We start from the raw sequence: 20,067 nt of genomic DNA, 5'->3' as shown, positions 1-20,067 counted from the left end.
TAGATATCAATCTCTCTCTGATTGCTTTTTGTATTAAATAACAAACCACAGACCTAGATTAATTTAAACAAGCCATGGCTTTCTTGGGCGTTTCCTTTTAGTTGATCTTGTACCAATGAACTGTACTCTCATGAAACTGTAACTATGCAAACCTCTAATACATACTTCAATCAATCAATCAAAAACAGATGAAAACTATAGTGTGCCTATTCTAATCTCTACAGAGTCTCATCAGTCAGATCAGCAGGTGCTGAGGACGAGGTGCAGAGGAGGAGACTCCTGGTGGTGAAGCTGGAGGAAGCTGTGGAGACCAGAGAGGCTGACCAGATGTTCACAGGGACTCACATCAGCATCAGCACCAGAGGAGGAGGAGAAGGTAGTGCTGCACCGCCTCCCGGTGGCCCGGAGGATCACAGTGATGGGAAAGCAGCTGGACATCCCAGTGTAACAGAGGTCAGTGCAGGGGTTGACAGTAAGGTCTCAGAGGCACTTGCCTGTCGGGCAAGTGCAGGCCATATTCTACTTGCCCTCAGGTCTTGGCCACTTGCCCCCCCCCGCAGCGATGGAAAGTATATTTACTTAAGTACTGTACAATACGTTTACTTCTACTCCACATCTTGGATCCTAATATTGTACTTTTACTCCACTACAATTATTTGAAAACTTTAGTTGCTTACTGCAGATATACATTATAATATTATAAGACATATGTAAACCACTTTAGCACTTTTGCTTTTACTTTAGTACTTTTACTTGTAAAAGAGTATTTCTATATTACAGTATTGATACTTTTACTTAAGTAAAACCTTTGAGTACTTTTTTCTACAACTACCCCCCCCCCCCCCCCCCCCCAACACACACACACCCACACACACACACACACACACACCAAAAAAGGAAGAAGAAAATAAAATAGTCTTGCTTGTTTCTCTCTCACAAACAAAACCTGGCAACGCTGGACAGCAGACCATCAGAGTCGGAGATGTGTTTATGTTAGTTGTTAGCACAGAACGCTAACAAGCAGGCTGCCCTGCAGTGCACATGCATGCTGCTCATGATTAAATGCATTATGTAGCGCAATACAGGGAGGGAAACATCGGGAAAGCACTGTTGATAGCATGGAAAATAGACGCTTCACTAGTAAAATAGACGCTTTGCGCCGTTCGCGGACATGTCAATGTTTTAGCGACTTTTGCAGTAATAGTTCTGTCTTCTTTCACTTTCTCCCCAACGTTTGGTGACCTGTGCTTCAGCACGTAAAGTGCGTGCATTAATCTGGCCATGCTGTAGCATAATGTGAGTGTGTATGCCTTGTAGATTCGCTGTTTTTGACGGAGCTCACATAACCACTGGCTGGCGGCTGCCTGCACGCGCGTTCGTTCAGTGTGTGTGTGTGTGTGTGTGTGTGTGTGTGTGTGTGTGTGTGTGTGTGTGTGTGTGTGTGTGTGTGTGTGTGTGTGTGTGTGTGTGTGTGTGTGTGTGTGTGTGTGTGTGTGGAGGGACTTCGGAGGGAGAGAGAGACGGACAACTAGCCCTGTAGCCCCTGTTCAAGTATAGGCACACATCTCATTATTATGTTGCTCAAAATGTGCACTTGCCCGTTCGGGCAACCCAGTAGCACAATTCACCTGCCCGACCTTTTTATTTACTTGCCCCGGGCAGTCGGGCAACCGTTAGTGTCAATCCCTGCAGTGGGTCCCATGTTGACGTCCAGATAATCAGGAATCTGGGGAAATCTCACCCTTTCGATGGGTCATTCTTTCGACAACCAGCGTCGGCAGGTTAGATACTCACCCGCGTCAGGGTTACTGAGGTTAGGGTTAGGGTTAGGTTTATGCATAGTGGTTAACATTCACCCGCGTCGGCAGGTTAGCTACTCGCCATTAATATTCATCCGCATCGAAAGAATGGACTGTCGAACAGATGCTATGTCATCATTTTCACTCCCAGCACCTTATATTTATAGCATATTTTAGCGAGGAAAACGTTGGGATTAGGCCTAACAAAAAATGTGTTGGTTTCCAGTTGGCGACCGACCCTATTAAATACGCGCGACCCAGATGATTTTATTGGCATTTGGAGTGAAAATAAAAAAATAGCAGCCCATCCACCAGTACAGCTGAGCCCTGCACAGCCACAGAGAGACGTGAGATGGAGTCGAAACATTTATGACAGCGTGGCATTCATCTGAAAGACTGTACGGCAACAGCAACAGTGCTTGCGGACCCCCGCGTGTCTCTCTGGGTTATGGTGCGACTGCGGGCTCACGGCTCAGCTCTCTGTCGCTCGCTCGCCGAGCTGTGTTATTTTGTCAAATCTAAGCTGGAAAATCTAACACTTCCGGTAGCCGATCTTTTCAGAATAAGATATGTTGCGCTAGCCGCAATATGACTTCCAGGCGGTGGTCATTTTCGTAATGCAATAATACTTCCAGACGGTGGTCGACTTCTTAATCTCTTCAGAATAAGAGTATCGCTGAAGACATTGAAATATGATTTAATTTGTCATAATTCATTAAAACTGTAATTAAACATTCAAATTCAATTACAAAATTATGTTTTAAATGATTCATTAAAACTGTAAATTAAACATTAAAATAAAAAATAAATAAAAGAAAACTACCTACCCATCCTTCCCATGAGGAAATAAAATTAAATTCCTTGCTACCCATCATGCCCACAAAAAAATAAAATAAAATAAATTCCCTACCTACTCAGCCCTAAAATGACAGCCAACCGGAAACCAAAGTTTTTTTTTTAGGCCTTATAGCCATTTTGGTTAGAACGGACTGAAAATAACTTTGTACTTCAATTTTTAAATTACAGTAAATATTTTTAAGCGTCCAAATAAATTCCAAATATTATCAAATTATCTCATGGCACCCCAGGGTGCCCCGTCACCCAAGTTGAAACCCCCTAATCTACTTTACACGGGGTTCCCACGGGATGAAATTAGAAAAATATTTTTCCAGTACTGGAAAAGTTTTGGAATTCACCGTTTGTCAGCCTTCTGATTGGTCCCTGAGACTCCCTGACTGGCCAACCAGAAAAATACATTCACTTTTTGCAAGCGGGGGTGGAGTTCTGCAGTCGGAGAAAGTGGGAGCCGTCTTTCACCGGCTGTCCGCAGTGCGGAGCACGGCCAGGCCGCTCGCGACCATAGCGTTTGCGATCATTGTAATGAATGAGCTTCAACAGACTAGTTCACATGGACCTTATCAATGGTCTAACTTGTTACGTTTGGGTACATATATTTTAAATGGGCAGAATTACGAAAAGCCAGCCTATTATGTGAGGAGAACATGGAGGAGAACAGATTATAGTTCTCCTCTTCCTACCCAAGATGCAATGCGCGATTTCTATACTCTCTCTGATCCAGAGGATTAAACTAATTAAAACATATATTTTCGGGGGAAAATTACTGTTTTGCTATGTAATTACTGTACCTTTTTCTTCCCTTTTTATTAATATCACGTAGATGTGTTTTTTTTTTTGGTACTTTATATAGCTGTAATGAGGCTATGAAGGGAAAAAAAATCCCATCCACTTCCACTATAAAAGAATCTGCAATAGTGATTCTGTCCCACTGGGATTAAACAAATTAAAACATATATTTTCGGTGAAACCCCCTGTTTTGCAATGTAACTACTGTACCTTTGTCTTCCCTTTTTATTAATATCACCTAGATGTTTTTCCTTTGGTACTTTAAATGGCAATAATGAGGCTATGAAAGAAGAAAAAAATCCCATTCACTGCCACTATAAAAACAATCTGCCCAGGGTTAATGTCCCATCATAGTAACAGGGCAGAATGGGGCGGGATTTGCAAAAGCCTGAATTGATCAAGGTTCCTGGAAGTTCCTGGAAAGAATAGCTATGCATTGTTTTTGGTTATTGATTTTGTTTACTGCCACCATAAATCGACTTTGAGGGTGCCACAGTTTTTGTACCTTTTGACGTGGGTACGTGCGTGTCCATCGTGCACGATCCGCATGCACGCCACGGTCCGTTCCAAGTGTGCAAGCTTTAATTTTGCTGCACTGCCTGTCTTTGGGCATTGCACAGAGGAGTAAGTGACTAGTTATTGCGCTGAATTGTTATATAGTCCTGGAAATTGGGTTAAATATTCTGGAAAAGTTTTGGAAATTCATTGGTAAAAATGTGTAGGAGGATCCCAGTACACAACATTCCAATACATGTAGAATTGCCTTTGAAGCCCTCAATGATCCCTGAAACTGAGCCTGTGAGCCAATCAGATCTCAGTAAAAACATGGATTACAGTGTTTCTCAACAACATAGATGTTGTTTTCATATAGGCTGACTGTTGTTCTTAAAGAGGTGGTGCCATAGTTTTGTACTTTTTCTGTTTTTCATGTGTCTAGGAGGTTGAAAGTACCTCATTAGACCCCCTGGTGTGGTTTTTATGAGCAATTATTTATTCACTTGGTATTTGTTTGTTTTCTCTTGGAGGCTGCCACCTCTGGTCAAAAGTCTCAGTTAAAAAACACAGATAAGATGACATCACAGAATCAACTCCTCCCCTAATTGCCATTCACCCAACACTGTGGGGTGTGGCTAACTCAGCTAGGTCACCACCCACCATTACATCCATGCATACTTAATGAACTGGGGGTGTGGCCACATAAAAACCCAATTTTAACTCTTTCTGTATACTTTTTTGGAAAAAATCTTCCTCCTAGTATAATCATAATACCTGATAATCATGTTTTAGAGGGGGGAAATATCATGGCACCACCTCTTTAAAGACAGTATAGTGTTGACATGGTCCAGGTTGTGGCCGTCTAAAAGCATTGTTTCTATTATAAGTTCTAAGGATGCTAATGATTATCATGCACTCGCACAAATGTGATCGCTGACGTGTTTAACTGCCACACAAGGGTAGGCAGTTTTGAAAAGGTTAAAGTCTTTTTTTCTTTGTTTTTCTTTGTTTTTCAAACAGGGCCATATTAGATGACCGGAAATTCTCTAACCCTGGCCTGTAGGTATTTTTGAGCTGGCAAATAGGCTTTTTTAATTATTGTATTTTTTAAAGGTGTGTGTGTGTGTGTGTGTGTGTGTGTGTGTGTGTGTGTGTGTGTGTGTGTGTGTGTGTGTGTGTGTGTGTGTGTGTGTGTGTGTGTGTGTGTGTGTGTGTGTGTGTGTGTGCGCGCGCGCGCGCGTGTGAGTGTCAGATGTCCAACAGTGATGACTGTGTGTCCAGTCACAGCATGTCCCCTCAGTGCCACATGCATTCCTCCCTGAGCTCTGCTGCCCCCTGGAGGACTGATGGCTGCATGGCTCCCATCTTCACCATGGAGGACAAGAGCACTGAGACTGAGGCAGGCTGTGAGTGACCACACACACACACACACACACACACACACACACACACACACACACACACACACACTCTATCATACAGGATGCAGTGATGAGTCCTATTATGTTCACCCGATATACAGTACATTGCCGGGCAGAATGATGATCTCTATCGAGGGGCTTGAGGAAAAAAGCAGCAGCAAAACATGGTCATAGTCCAACACATAAAAAATGAAGCAATCATAAAACACACTTGACCTTACCGCTTCTCTCCTCCTCCTAGGTCTCTCGCTCTTTCCTGTGTGTAAAGAGGAGGTCACCCCTGAACAGGAGGAGAGGAGCTCCAGTCTGGTCCAGGTGAAACCAGAACCTCTACAGATTAAAGAGGAACAGGAGGAGGAGCTACTTCAAAGACCAGTTGAGGCTGTTAGGTCAACGTTGACGTCACATAGACTTGTTCAACAAATGGAAAATGGAGGTAGATCTCTCTTTCTGTATATGTAGAGCTGATATTACACAAGCCTTTCATTCTATTAAGCAGGTCGTTGTTTAGCTTTTTTCAATAGTTAACTTGCTTTATCTTTTGTCTAGAGTTTCCACAACTCCCTGCATGTAAAGAGGAGGTCACGCCTGAACAGGAGGAGAGGAGCTCCAGTCTGGTCCAGGTGAAACCAGAACCTCTACAGATTAAAGAGGAACAGGAAGAGGAATTACTTCAAAGACCAGAGGAGGCTGCTGGGTCAACGTTGACATTACTAGCAGTGAAACGTGAAGACGAGCCTCTAGCCTCCACTGAACACATGGAAACACAAGCTTATATAAACTACTTTGTACCAGCTAGTGAAGACCAGGTCCTCTCTTCAAATTGTTCTGAATCTGACATCACTGAAGACAGTGACGACTGGGAGGAGACCATGGAAGACCAGTCCGATTTAAACAAACTAAACTCAAAGCTGTTCCAGGACCTGAAATCATCAAAGCAAGCTCCATCCATGAGGACACACACTGGGAAGAAAAGCTGTAGGTGCACAGAGTGTGGCAAAGGATTTAGTTACATGAGTAATCTGAAGGAACACATGAGGACTCATACAGGTGAAAAACCCTTTAGCTGTACTTTGTGTGGCAAAGGATTTTATCAGATACATAACCTGAGACAACACCTGCCTACTCATGCAAGAGGAAACCCCATGAGTTGTACAGAATGTGGCCAACCCTACAGTTCCATGAATGATCTGAAAAAACACACCAAGAAACATACATGTGAAAAACCCTTTAGTTGTTACGAGTGCAGCCAACTCTTTGATGACAGGAGCCTCCTGAAAGAACACATGAGCTCTCATAGAGAGAAACTCTTTAGCTGTACTGACAGTGAGAAAGTATTTGTTCGTATTGGTGCCCTGAAAATACACATGCTTACTCATACAGGTCAAAAACACTTTACCTGTAATGAGTGCGGCAGAGGCTTTGTTTACATGGGTTCTATGACGAGACACCTGCTTAATCATGTAGGTTCAACAACCTTGACTGGTACGGTTAATAGCAAAGGCTTTGGTTCGAAACAACAGGAGGCTGCTGGGTCAACGTTGACATCGCTAGCGGTGAATCGTGAAAATGGTGGCAATGAAAACAGAGACACAGAGCCTCTGGCCAGCACCTCAACTGAACACATGAAAACACAAGCTGATATAAACTACTGTTTACCATCATCACAACCAGCTAGTGACGACCAGCTCCTCTCTCCAAATTGTTCTGAATCTGACATCACTGAAGACGGTGACCTGAAACGACACAAGAGGGTTCGTCCACGTAAAAAAGGCTTTGCTTGTACTGAGTGTAGCCAAGTGTTTAGTTACAGGAGCCATCTGGACGAACACATGATGAGCACTCATACACGTGAAAAACTCTTTAACTGTACGGAGTGTGGTAAAGGTTGCAATTCAATTGGTCATTTGAATGCACACATGAGGATCTGTGATAAACTGTTTGGCTGCACTGAGTGTCCTAGAGTATTTATTAAAGTGAGTCAGCTGAGAGAACACCTGGTTAGTCATGCAGGTGGAAACCCCTTGAATTGTACAGACTGTGGCAAACGCTTTAATAAACCGATTAATCTGAAACGACACATGAGGGTTCATACATGTGAAAAACCCTTTATATGTGACAAGTGCAGACAAGTCTTTGATGACAGGAGCCTCCTGAAAGAACACGTGAGCTCTCATATAGATGACAAATGCATTCCATGCCCTGAGTGTGGTAGAGTCGTTAGAGGAATGGCTGCTCTGAAGCGACACATGAATACTCATGCAGGTTCAACAACCTTGACTAGTACAGTTAATAGCTATACGTGTTCTGAGTGTGGGAAAGTATTTAATTACCTGAGAAACATGAAACAACACATGGTTACTCATGCAGGTGAAAGCCCCATTCGCTGTACAGACTGTGGCAAACCCTTTGTTAGAATAAGTGATCTGAGAAGACACATGATGTTTCATAAATGTGTAAAGCCCTTTACTTGTTACGAGTGTGGCGATGTATTTGATGACAGAAGCCTCCTGAAAGAACACATGAGCTCTCATTAGGGGAAAAATGCAGTGAGGGCAAGTGCTAAAGGCCGATTGTAAATTCAGACGGCCGGTAAGGTCGGTTCATGAGATATAGAGTCCTTAACCTTAATCGGTGCTTACTTCGCCAAACAGGAAGTGCCCTTCGCCAAACAGGAAGTGCCTCTATATCTCATGAACCGTTTGTCGTACAGACGCGGGGGTGGTGTCATATGACTTGATTAAGAGTCGTTAACCTTAATTGGTGTTTCCTGCACCTAACAGGAAGTGCCCTTCGCCAAACAGGAAGTGCCTCTATATCTCATGAACCGTTTGTCGTACAGACGCATGGGTGGTGTCATATGACTTGATTAAGAGTCCTTTACCTCAATCGCCAAACAGGAAGTGCCTTAATCAAGTCATATGACACCACCCACGCGTCTATACGACAAACGGTTCATGAGATATAGAGGCACTTCCTGTTTGGCGAAGGGCACTTCCTGTTTGGCAAAGGAAGCACCAATTAAGGTTAAGGACCCTTAATCAAGTCTTATGACACAACCCTCATGTCTGTACGACAAACGGTTCATGAGATATAGAGGCACTTCCTGTTTGGCAAAGGACACTTCCTGTTTGGCGATTAAGGTCAAGGACTCTTAATCAAGTCATATGACGCCACCCACGCGTGTGTACGACAAACGGTTCATGAGATATAGAGGCACTTCCTCTTTGGCGAAAGGCACTTCCTGTTTGGCAAAGGAAGCACCAATTAAGGTTAACGACTCTTAATCAAGTAAGGCTTTTTTTGTGGTGTTTATCCTTTTAGTTCCCATATTGTGTACCAGTGAACTTTACTGTCTTGCAAACTTCTAATAAAATCTTCTCTCTATCAATCAAAGAAAGAATTTTATGTAATCTCATTCAAATCATCATTCACTGACTCACTGTCCTATATGACAGTGCAGATCAGTTCACGGGGTCCTGCAGGGTGAAGATGCCATGTAACCTCCAGGGGGCAGCAGAGCATTACCCAACAGCAGATATTGTACTGTTTGCAGCTTCCACAGGACATATCAAGATAGTGCACAGCCCTCTGCACTCCTTTAAATTATGTTCGTCAGGGAACACGGATTTGGAGTTCTGCACACAGAAAAATCTGTTGTTTTCGCCATCTTGCTATTAAAACAATGAATTGCCACCCTATGTAGTACAGTTTTCAGGGCAAATTTTAAACATGGCTGCCAGGTGAATATGAACTAAGTTGATAAAATGTTTCTGTGTGATTTAAGGAATTATCGAAATGACTCAATCAAGTGAATTTTATAGATTTTATTTTTCGAATGGCACTTAACAGCAGGTCAAGACCTATACAGTGTACACCATTCCCAACAATTACCCCACAAGCAACTAAATATACTATATTGTAGTGACATTGAATTATGCATTACTATCATCTTAATGTAGTAACATTGAATTATGTGTTACTATCAACTTAATATCTGTAGTAACAGTGAATTATGCTTTACTATCGTCTTAATATATGTAGTAACATTGAATTATGCATTACTATCATCTATATATCTGTAGTAACAACTATCAGGTGAACTTTAACCTGTCTTAAAACATGCTTGCTTATCACCGATCACCCAATGGAGGTCTGGTTCTCATCATTAGTGAAGTCATGATCAACACGATCATTAGACGTGGAGGCGGTGTAGTCGTCATAATTGTAATCGTATTCAACAAATAATGATAATTAATCCAGTCCACAAATCTGTGGACACCTGGCTTGTTGCTCTTAGTACAGGAGGCCCCCAGCTCACCAAACCAGCCACGTAGTGAATCCCATCCTGTTCACACATCAGAGGACCACCTGAATCACCCTGTAGAAACAACCAGTTGAATACAGAGTAATTATGAAGACTTTAATACAACCAGCATTGATAGATAGAATATGTATTGCAGTTTATTGATGTTTGAAGGCCATTAACACGTTGCAAGCCGCGGCAGAACCCTCTGAACAGAGGTAGCGCCGAAGAAATAAGCCATTTATTTACAAACATGTTTTAAAAAAACAAAGCCCACATGATAACAACACGTACTGGAGTGCTCGACACAGCGTACATATTCATCCTGCAGAGGTCGGCGATCTTACTTTGGCGAGGCGGAGGGGAGATCAATTCCATTCGTTTACGTGCGGCGAAGCAGGGAAAGGAGCGATAGAGAAGCGGCGCCCGAACGTGATTGAAACCGCGATCCACGAACAGAGACAAAGACCAGCCATCTTGTTTGAGCTTCTTGCTGAGTTTCAACACTGGGGAGAGGATGAGGCTCCTCCTGGCCAGCCATCCATCCAGAATGTGAGTCAACGGCGTGGCCTGCTGGATATTAGGAGTATCACACCCAGCACCAGAAAATGACTGTCAGAGCATATTAACCCTTTCAGATCGCTCCAAAAAGACACAGAGAAGAATTTCCGATGTTTTTTTTTTTTTTATTATAATTTATATCAAAAGTCCGGGAATAGACGGCGTGGCTGATGGGACCCAGTAGGAAGTCCGAGGGAGTACGGCCAGGCTTAGAAGGTGTTAACACAGCATACATTTTATTTCCTTTCCTTCCTTCCTTTAACATCTCCTGGTGGACCTTCTGCCAAAAGCATGTTCTTAGGATCATCTGTTGGAGAAACATTTGTGTCACTTTAAAAGCCCTCTTTATGACTCAAAAACTAAACACGCTTCAACAAATGATGCTGTTGTGTTACTGAACAAGAACCTAAGAAGTCTATTCCGCTTACACTGAACATTTAGAGAGAGTGGTGGTGATCTCTGTGATCCATGTCTGTGTGTCCGCTGGCAGACGTACTCTCCAGAATCAGCAGCAGTCACATTGTCCTTCACCAGCTGAGGACCAGTGGAGATATATCTGGTGTCTCTGTACCAGGTGTAGATGTCTCCTCGTCGGTTGGCATCACTGCTGCAGGTCAGAGTCACGTTGCTGCCCTCAACAACTTCTCCTGGTGGATCCACTGATACTGAAGGCTTTTCTGGAGGTTCTGTGGAGGAATAAAGATTGATGCTGTAGTGTACAATAAATCAAGGGTCTTCAACAGGGGGTCCGGTCCTCAGAGTTACTACAGGGGGTCCTCCAAATCTTTGTGTGATATAAAAATGTATTAGCCAGTTGAACCCTAGTGTCCATATTTAGAGAACTTTAGAGGAAAGCCGATCTACAAGCTCACAACGCCTCACAGCGCGAGGCGTTGTGAGCTTGTAGATCTGCTATTTTCAATAGAGGGGAAAAAGAGCAGACTAAGTACAGAGTGAAAGATCAAGCTTATTAAGTATTGACGGTTCAGTGGGTTAAATATCTGAAACCACATTTGTCATGAATCCAAAATACACTGATGATTGTGCTATCAAACAGTGAAACGGAATCTAATAATCTATGAACATGTTGTGGGGGACCCTGCTTCATCTCTCATTCACCTAAGGGGTCCTTGGCCTGAAAACATTGAAGACCCCTGCACTACATTTACTGCAGTATTTATAAGGAATAGGTGACCGTATTACTCTCTAGGAATGAACAATAACAATTCATTAATTTTAGGGTTTTGATTGCTTTAAGTATTCATTAGAAGTTTTGCATAGGAAAGGGTACAGTGTCATGACAGTATAGGTCACTTTACTGTCTTGCAGCTTATTAGTGGGCTCGCCTGAAAGGCGAGCACACTCTAGATATTGTCATTATTAGTGGGCTCGCCTGAAAGGTTACTTTGGCGACGTGTGCTATTATTTTTTACAGCAATCGGCCAAATGGTGGCGCTGTAGGAAGCCTTCGAAAGTGCGGACTTTGAACAGGCAGAGCTCATGCTCTGTTTGAGGTACAGCCATGAAACCTGTATACACGTATGCGTCTCCTCATGCCGAACAACTTTGCTCTGACTTTTAACCTCTGACCTTTAGATCCCCCAAAATTTGGAATGATATGAAAAACAGTAAAAATCTATCTCCTCCTGGGATTTTTGCGTGACGCACATGAAACATTTTTCACATGAACTTTGGACCAATACGGTCAAACTGTGTGGTCGGATTTCTTTTAAAGTGAAACATTATTTTTTAATAATTCAATAGATATTGCGGTTTTATGCAAATTATTCTTCTGCCTCTAAATCATGCATGCAAAGTTACACGTTCATGGCATTTGGCAAAGATGTAGAGGGTTAGTCAAAGTATCACTGAAACCAATTTTATTCCAATCGGCCAAAGGGGGGCGCTATACGAAGCGTTTGAAAATTCAAACTTCAAACGGGCATAAGTCATGACTCGTTTCGTTTGAAGACATGCAACTTGCTTACACGCGTGCTTTGACTCAAGTGGAAGACATCTGTGTCTTTGTTAAGTAAGCTCCGCCCTTAGATTTTCCGCCATTTTGAGCAGTTTGTAAAACGCTTAAACACGCTTTTATTCTGGAATTTTCGCGTCACATGCTCACAACTTTTTTTACATGAACTTTGGACCAATATCTAAAGATCTGTCAGATCGGAGTTTTTTTTAATTGAAACATGCTTTTTTAATAATTCAATGAATATTGCAGTTTTATGCAAATTATTCTTCTGCCTCTAAATCATACATGCAAAGTAACATGTTCATGGCATTTGGCAAAGATGTAGAGTGTTAGTCCAAATATCACTAAAACCAATCTTACTCCAATTGGCCAAAGGGGGGCGCTATATCATTTTGAGCAGTTAGTGAAACGCTTAAACCTGTTAGGATTTTTTTTTTAGCAATTTGCATGAAACATTCTACACACAATCTAAGGACCTTTATCTAATATGCCTATGAAGTGCGCACACACACAGAAAAATAAATATATATATATATATATAGCTGCAAGCAGCGATAAAGTGGCCAAAGCCAAAAACACCTCAAATCATGAACACAGCCTGCAATGTGCGTGAAATCTTGCAAGCACATTCCCAATAGGTCAAGGAACAGATACCACCCTTCTTACATTGGCCTGTTATAGCGCCACCAGCAGGTCAACTTTTGCATAACACATTTTTGGAACAATATGCCTCAAATCATGCATGCAGCGTCCGATTGCGTCAGTAACGTCAAAGAGAGCACTGCTTGCGATCTTGACATTTTGTCCTTTTATAGCCATTGTTTTCTGGCTTGAAGCGAGCCCACAATTGTTTCGAAGGAACAATATTTTCTAGTTTCTATAGAGATGGATAGAACAGAGTACTACGCAGTAGATATCTGTCACGTCCGCACAGCGGACTTGGGACATTGACTGTCCGCTTTATGTTTTGTATTATATGATATTTCTGACAACTGTCCGTATTGGTTTTGGAATTATTAGGACTGTATCTCTGTTCACCACGTTATGTATAGTCTGATATTCTGTACACTGTTGTGAAATGTTTCTGCCTTTAAGTAAAATCCGTATTTGTCTAGATTACCGTTCTGTTTGGTTTTCTGTTACTCCTTAGTGCCCTGTATCTTATTTTGTTGTATTGTTCTGTGTCTTCCTGTCAGTCCCTGTAGTTCTGTTTACCAGCCTTGTCTGACCTCCCTTTGATTAGTTATGTTCTCCGCCTGTGTCCTGTTTTGCCCCAGCCAATCCTGGGGATGCCAGCACTCCTCTCTTAGTATACGACAGCTTTTTCATATGTAAATAATTGATCATTTCAGGAGCAATACACGTGTGCACAAACACACACACACACACACACACACACACACACACACACACACACACACACACACACACACACACACACACACACACACACAGGGTAGAGAGAGAGAGAGAGAGAGAGAGAGAGAGAGAGAGAGAGAGAGAGAGAGAGAGACAGAGACAGACAGTATAGATTAGTGTCATTGTTGAAGTCATTGTTTGTTACCTGAACAGATCAGCTCCAGACTGAAGATGGAAGGCCAAGGCTCAGTTATTCCACACTCCTTTAATGAAGATGCAGAGCCAACACAGTTCGATGTAATCGTCCATGCAGGTTGTTCTGTGGAACCAGATCTCTGTACTGTAGAAACATGAGAGCCACAGCCCAGCTGTCTACACACTACAGATGATTTCATCTGGTTCCAGTCATCAGTTCTCCATTCCACTGTTCTCCATTCTCCCAGGTATTCATATTAAGGCTAATATCAATAAAGTGTAGGTTGTCTTTTACCTGAGCAGGTGAGTCGAACAGTCTTGTTAGGTGAGCAGGTGTTTCTAGTTGGGTCTGAGGTTATACAGTCCAGGAGAACAGACTTGTTGCCTTCACACTGGAACTCTTTGGTCGACATGGGAGCCTTCAATTCTCCATAGAGCGCCCCCTGGAGGACTGAAGGAGCCCCACAGCCCAGCTCCCTACACACCACCTCTGCATCCTGCTGGTCAAAGTCACCTTCACACACTGAGAGCCACGACTGATCAGACTTCACCTCTACTATGCCTGAACACCAACCAGACCCATTCACCAACCTCACTGACTCTGGAGAGAGAGGGAGAGAGAGAGACACACAGAGAGAGAGACTAGTGAAAATGACAATTTAATTACTTTTTAATACCTTTTTTAATAAAAGACTATTAATGGCTAGTAGACTAGACTGGTTGTGGACCCCCATCTCAAAATATGTTGTTCCAGGGACCCCCAGAAGCAAAGATCTTAGTTAAAATTGTTCATTATACTTTTGGGTCTATTTTGCATCTAGCTTAAGACAGACAACCAGTATAGATTAGTGTCATTGTTGAAGTCATTGTTACCTGAACAGATCAGCTCCAGACTGGAGTAGGAATTTTGAGACACCATTACTCCACAATCCCTTAATGAAGATTCGGATCCAACACAGTCAAATATAATCAACCATGCAGGTTGAGCGGTAGAACCATGTCTCCTCTCTGTAGGACCAACAGAGCCACAGCCCAGCTGTCTACACACTACAGATGATGACTGCTGGTTCCAGTTTTCATGATCCACTGTTCTCCATTCTCCCAGGTGTTTCATCTCCAGTCTACCAGTACAGTGACTGGTTCCTCCCACCAACCTGACATCATCAGGCTCTGTATACAGACAATAGAATAAACATTAAAGGAGTAGTTCACCCCCAAAATTACTTTTTTCTATTGATTAAACTAATACTCAACAAAGTAAAGTTTAGGTTGTCTTTTACCTGAGCAGGTGAGTCGAACAATCTTGTCAGGTGAGCAGGTGTTTCTAGTTGAGTCTGAGGTTCTACAGTCCAGGAGAACAGACTTGTTGCCTTCACACTGGAACTCTTTGGTCCACATGGGAGTCTTCACTTCTCCATAGAGCGCCCCCTGGAGGACTGAAGGAGCCCCACAGCCCAGCTCCCTACACACCACCTCTGCATCCTGCTGGTCAAAGTCACCTTCACACACTGAGAGCCACGACTGATCAGACTTCACCTCCACTATGCCTGAACACCAACCAGACCCATTCACCAACCTCACTGACTCTGGAGAGAGAGGGAGAGAGAGAGATTTTTCAATTTTATTTAAAAAATACCTTTATTTGGGGCACCTGGAGACCCCTGCACTACATTTACTGCAGTATTTATAAGGAATAGGTGACCGTATTACTCTCTAGGAATGAACAATAACAATTCATTAATTTTAGGGTTTTGATTGCTTTAAGTATTCATTAGAAGTTTTGCATAGGAAAGGGTACAGTGTCATGACAGTATAGGTCACTTTACTGTCTTGCAGCTTATTAGTGGGCTCGCCTGAAAGGCGAGCACACTCTAGATATTGTCTTTATTAGTGGGCTCGCCTGAAAGGTTACTTTGGCGACGTGTGCTATTATTTTTTACAGCAATCGGCCAAATGGTGGCGCTGTAGGAAGCCTTCGAAAGTGCGGACTTTGAACAGGCAGAGCTCATGCTCTGTTTGAGGTACAGCCATGAAACCTGTATACACGTATGCGTCTCCTCATGCCGAACAACTTTGCTCTGACTTTTAACCTCTGACCTTTAGATCCCCCAAAATTTGGAATGATATGAAAAACAGTAAAAATCTATCTCCTCCTGGGATTTTTGCGTGACGCACATGAAACATTTTTCACATGAACTTTGGACCAATACGGTCAAACTGTGTGGTCGGATTTCTTTTAAAGTGAAACATTATTTTTTAATAATTCAATAGATATTGCGGTTTTATGCAAATTATTCTTCTGCCTCTAAATCATGCATGCAAAGTTACACATTCATGGCATTTGGCAAAGATGTAGAGGGTTAGTCAAAGTATCACTGAAACTTATTTTATTCCAATCGGCCAAAGGGGGGCGCTATACGAAGCGTTTGAAAATTCAAACTTCAAACGGGCATAAGTCATGACTCGTTTCGTTTGAAGACATGCAACTTGCTTACACGCGTGCTTTGACTCAAGTGGAAGACATCTGTGTCTTTGTTAAGTAAGCTCCGCCCTTAGATTTTCCGCCATTTTGAGCAGTTTGTAAAACGCTTAAACACGCTTTTATTCTGGAATTTTCGCGTCACGTGCACACAACTTTTTTTACATGAACTTTGGACCAATATCTAAAGATCTGTCAGATCGGAGTTTTTTTTAATTGAAACATGCTTTTTTAATAATTCAATGAATATTGCAGTTTTATGCAAATTATTCTTCTGCCTCTAAATCATACATGCAAAGTAACATGTTCATGGCATTTGGCAAAGATGTAGAGTGTTAGTCCAAATATCACTAAAACCAATCTTACTCCAATTGGCCAAAGGGGGGCGCTATATCATTTTGAGCAGTTAGTGAAACGCTTAAACCCGTTAGGATTTTTTTTAGCAATTTGCATGAAACATTCTACACACAATCTAAGGACCTTTATCTAATATGCCTATGAAGTGCGCACACACACAGAAAAATAAATATATATATATAGCTGCAAGCAGCGATAAAGTGGCCAAAGCCAAAAACACCTCAAATCATGAACACAGCCTGCAATGTGCGTGAAATCTTGCAAGCACATTCCCAATAGGTCAAGGAACAGATACCACCCTTCTTACATTGGCCTGTTATAGCGCCACCAGCAGGTCAACTTTTGCATAACACATTTTTGGAACAAAATGCCTCAAATCATGCATGCAGCGTCCGATTGCGTCAGTAACGTCAAAGAGAGCACTGCTTGCGATCTTGACATTTTGTCCTTTTATAGCCATTGTTTTCTGGCTTGAAGCGAGCCCACAATTGTTTCGAAGGAACAATATTTTCTAGTTTCTATAGAGATGGATAGAACAGAGTACTACGCAGTAGATATCTGTCACGTCCGCACAGCGGACTTGGGACATTGACTGTCCGCTTTATGTTTTGTATTATATGATATTTCTGACAACTGTCCGTATTGGTTTTGGAATTATTAGGACTGTATCTCTGTTCACCACGTTATGTATAGTCTGATATTCTGTACACTGTTGTGAAATGTTTCTGCCTTTAAGTAAAATCCGTATTTGTCTAGATTACCGTTCTGTTTGGTTTTCTGTTACTCCTTAGTGCCCTGTATCTTATTTTGTTGTATTGTTCTGTGTCTTCCTGTCAGTCCCTGTAGTTCTGTTTACCAGCCTTGTCTGACCTCCCTTTGATTAGTTATGTTCTCCGCCTGTGTCCTGTTTTGCCCCAGCCAATCCTGGGGATGCCAGCACTCCTCTCTTAGTATACGACAGCTTTTTCATATGTAAATAATTGATCATTTCAGGAGCAATACACGTGTGCACAAACACACACACACACACACACACACACACACACACACACACACACACACACACACACACACACACACACACACACACACACACACAAACACACACAGGGTAGAGAGAGAGAGAGAGAGAGAGAGAGACAGAGACAGAGACAGAGACAGAGACAGACAGTATAGATTAGTGTCATTGTTGAAGTCATTGTTTGTTACCTGAACAGATCAGCTCCAGACTGAAGATGGAAGGCCAAGGCTCCGTTATTCCACACTCCTTTAATGAAGATGCAGAGCCAACACAGTTCGATCGTCCATGCAGGTTGTTCTGTGGAACCAGATCTCTGTACTGTAGAAACATGAGAGCCACAGCCCAGCTGTCTACACACTACAGATGATTTCATCTGGTTCCAGTCATCAGTTCTCCATTCCACTGTTCTCCATTCTCCCAGGTATTCATATTAAGGCTAATATCAATAAAGTGTAGGTTGTCTTTTACCTGAGCAGGTGAGTCGAACAGTCTTGTTAGGTGAGCAGGTGTTTCTAGTTGGGTCTGAGGTTATACAGTCCAGGAGAACAGACTTGTTGCCTTCACACTGGAACTCTTTGGTCGACATGGGAGCCTTCAATTCTCCATAGAGCGCCCCCTGGAGGACTGAAGGAGCCCCACAGCCCAGCTCCCTACACACCACCTCTGCATCCTGCTGGTCAAAGTCACCTTCACACACTGAGAGCCACGACTGATCAGACTTCACCTCCACTATGCCTGAACACCAACCAGACCCATTCACCAACCTCACTGACTCTGGAGAGAGAGGGAGAGAGAGAGACACACAGAGAGAGAGACTAGTGAAAATGACAATTTAATTACTTTTTAATACCTTTTTTAATAAAAGACTATTAATGGCTAGTAGACTAGACTGGTTGTGGACCCCCATCTCAAAATATGTTGTTCCAGGGACCCCCAGAAGCAAAGATCTTAGTTAAAATTGTTCATTATACTTTTGGGTCTATTTTGCATCTAGCTTAAGACAGACAACCAGTATAGATTAGTGTCATTGTTGAAGTCATTGTTACCTGAACAGATCAGCTCCAGACTGGAGTAGGAATTTTGAGACACCATTACTCCACAATCCCTTAATGAAGATTCGGATCCAACACAGTCAAATATAATCAACCATGCAGGTTGAGCGGTAGAACCATGTCTCCTCTCTGTAGGACCAACAGAGCCACAGCCCAGCTGTCTACACACTACAGATGATGACTGCTGGTTCCAGTTTTCATGATCCACTGTTCTCCATTCTCCCAGGTGTTTCATCTCCAGTCTACCAGTACAGTGACTGGTTCCTCCCACCAACCTGACATCATCAGGCTCTGTATACAGACAATAGAATAAACATTAAAGGAGTAGTTCAACCCCAAAATTACTTTTTTCTATTGATTAAACTAATACTCAACAAAGTAAAGTTTAGGTTGTCTTTTACCTGAGCAGGTGAGTCGAACAATCTTGTCAGGTGAGCAGGTGTTTCTAGTTGAGTCTGAGGTTCTACAGTCCAGGAGAACAGACTCGTTGCCTTCACACTGGAACTCTTTGGTCCACATGGGAGTCTTCACTTCTCCATAGAGTGCCCCCTGGAGGACTGAAGGAGCCCCACAGCCCAGCTCCCTACACACCACCTCTGCATCCTGCTGGTCAAAGTCACCTTCACACACTGAGAGCCACGACTGATCAGACTTCACCTCCACTATGCCTGAACACCAACCAGACCCATTCACCAACCTCACTGACTCTGGAGAGAGAGGGAGAGAGAGAGATTTTTCAATTTTATTTAAAAAATACCTTTATTTGGGGCACCTGGAGGCCTAGTGGACTAGGCGCATAACATATAGGCATTGCCATTTCGTCATCAATGCCAGTCGGCATCGCCGGTTCGATTCCCGATCCGGGCAACCTTTGCCACATGTCACTCCCTGTCTCTCCCCCATTTCCTGTCAGTCTAAGGCAAAAAGCCCCCCCAAAAATATATTTTTTTACTTATTGCACGATTTACATCAACAGTAACCAAACAAATATGCTAAGAACAGACTGTTCTTAGCATACTTAGAGTATTTTGGACCAAATACAAAGAATTCTGAAGAAAAATACTCACCCAACCCCATCCCACGCCCTGACTAGGATCAATGTGTGCTATGTGTCTGTTTGTAGCTATCGCTCCATGTACTATCCTCCACTGGAGGTCAGCTGCTGCTGTTTTTCATCAGGCAGCTTGTACAGGACCCGCCAGCATCCTTTTGGGGACGTATCTGTCCAAACAACAGAGCCACAGCCCAGCTCTCTACACGCTACAGATGATTTCTTCTGGTTCCAGCGAAGATACACTGTTCTCCATTGTCCCTGGTGTTTCACCTCCAGTCTAACAGTAGAGTGACCGCAGTGACTCCAGTCTACCGCAGTGCGGGTGCGCACTGCGCTGTGACAGTGG

General features: G+C 42.8%; 1 protein-coding gene and 1 long non-coding RNA gene across 2 annotated transcripts; both read right to left on the bottom strand.

The window, feature by feature from the left end:
• Positions 1–9,262: 9,262 nt before the first annotated feature.
• Positions 9,263–10,890, bottom strand: LOC308290506. Its single transcript, XR_013962291.1, has 3 exons — positions 10,655–10,890; positions 10,460–10,533; positions 9,263–9,740 (listed from the first exon to the last, which is right to left on the bottom strand). It is a non-coding gene; the product is annotated as an uncharacterized lncRNA (long non-coding RNA).
• A 2,919-nt stretch (positions 10,891–13,809) lies between these two features.
• On the bottom strand, positions 13,810–19,744 carry LOC308290292 (scavenger receptor cysteine-rich type 1 protein M130-like; the record flags this gene model as incomplete). Its single annotated transcript, XM_080732077.1, has 7 exons — positions 13,810–13,903; positions 14,152–14,255; positions 14,681–14,928; positions 18,084–18,389; positions 18,662–18,958; positions 19,069–19,374; positions 19,735–19,744. The coding sequence occupies 7 exons, from the start codon at positions 19,742–19,744 to the stop codon at positions 13,810–13,812; spliced, it is 1,365 nt and encodes a 454-aa protein (XP_080588203.1).
• Positions 19,745–20,067: the final 323 nt, after the last annotated feature.

The sequence above is a fragment of the Nannobrachium achirus genome (assembly GCF_963921795.1).
Source record: "Nannobrachium achirus genome assembly, chromosome: 8".
In the NCBI taxonomy this organism is placed as follows: Eukaryota; Metazoa; Chordata; class Actinopteri; order Myctophiformes; family Myctophidae; genus Nannobrachium; species Nannobrachium achirus.
Note: the sequence above shows the minus strand (reverse complement) of the source record. Positions and strands in the feature narration are given on the sequence as shown.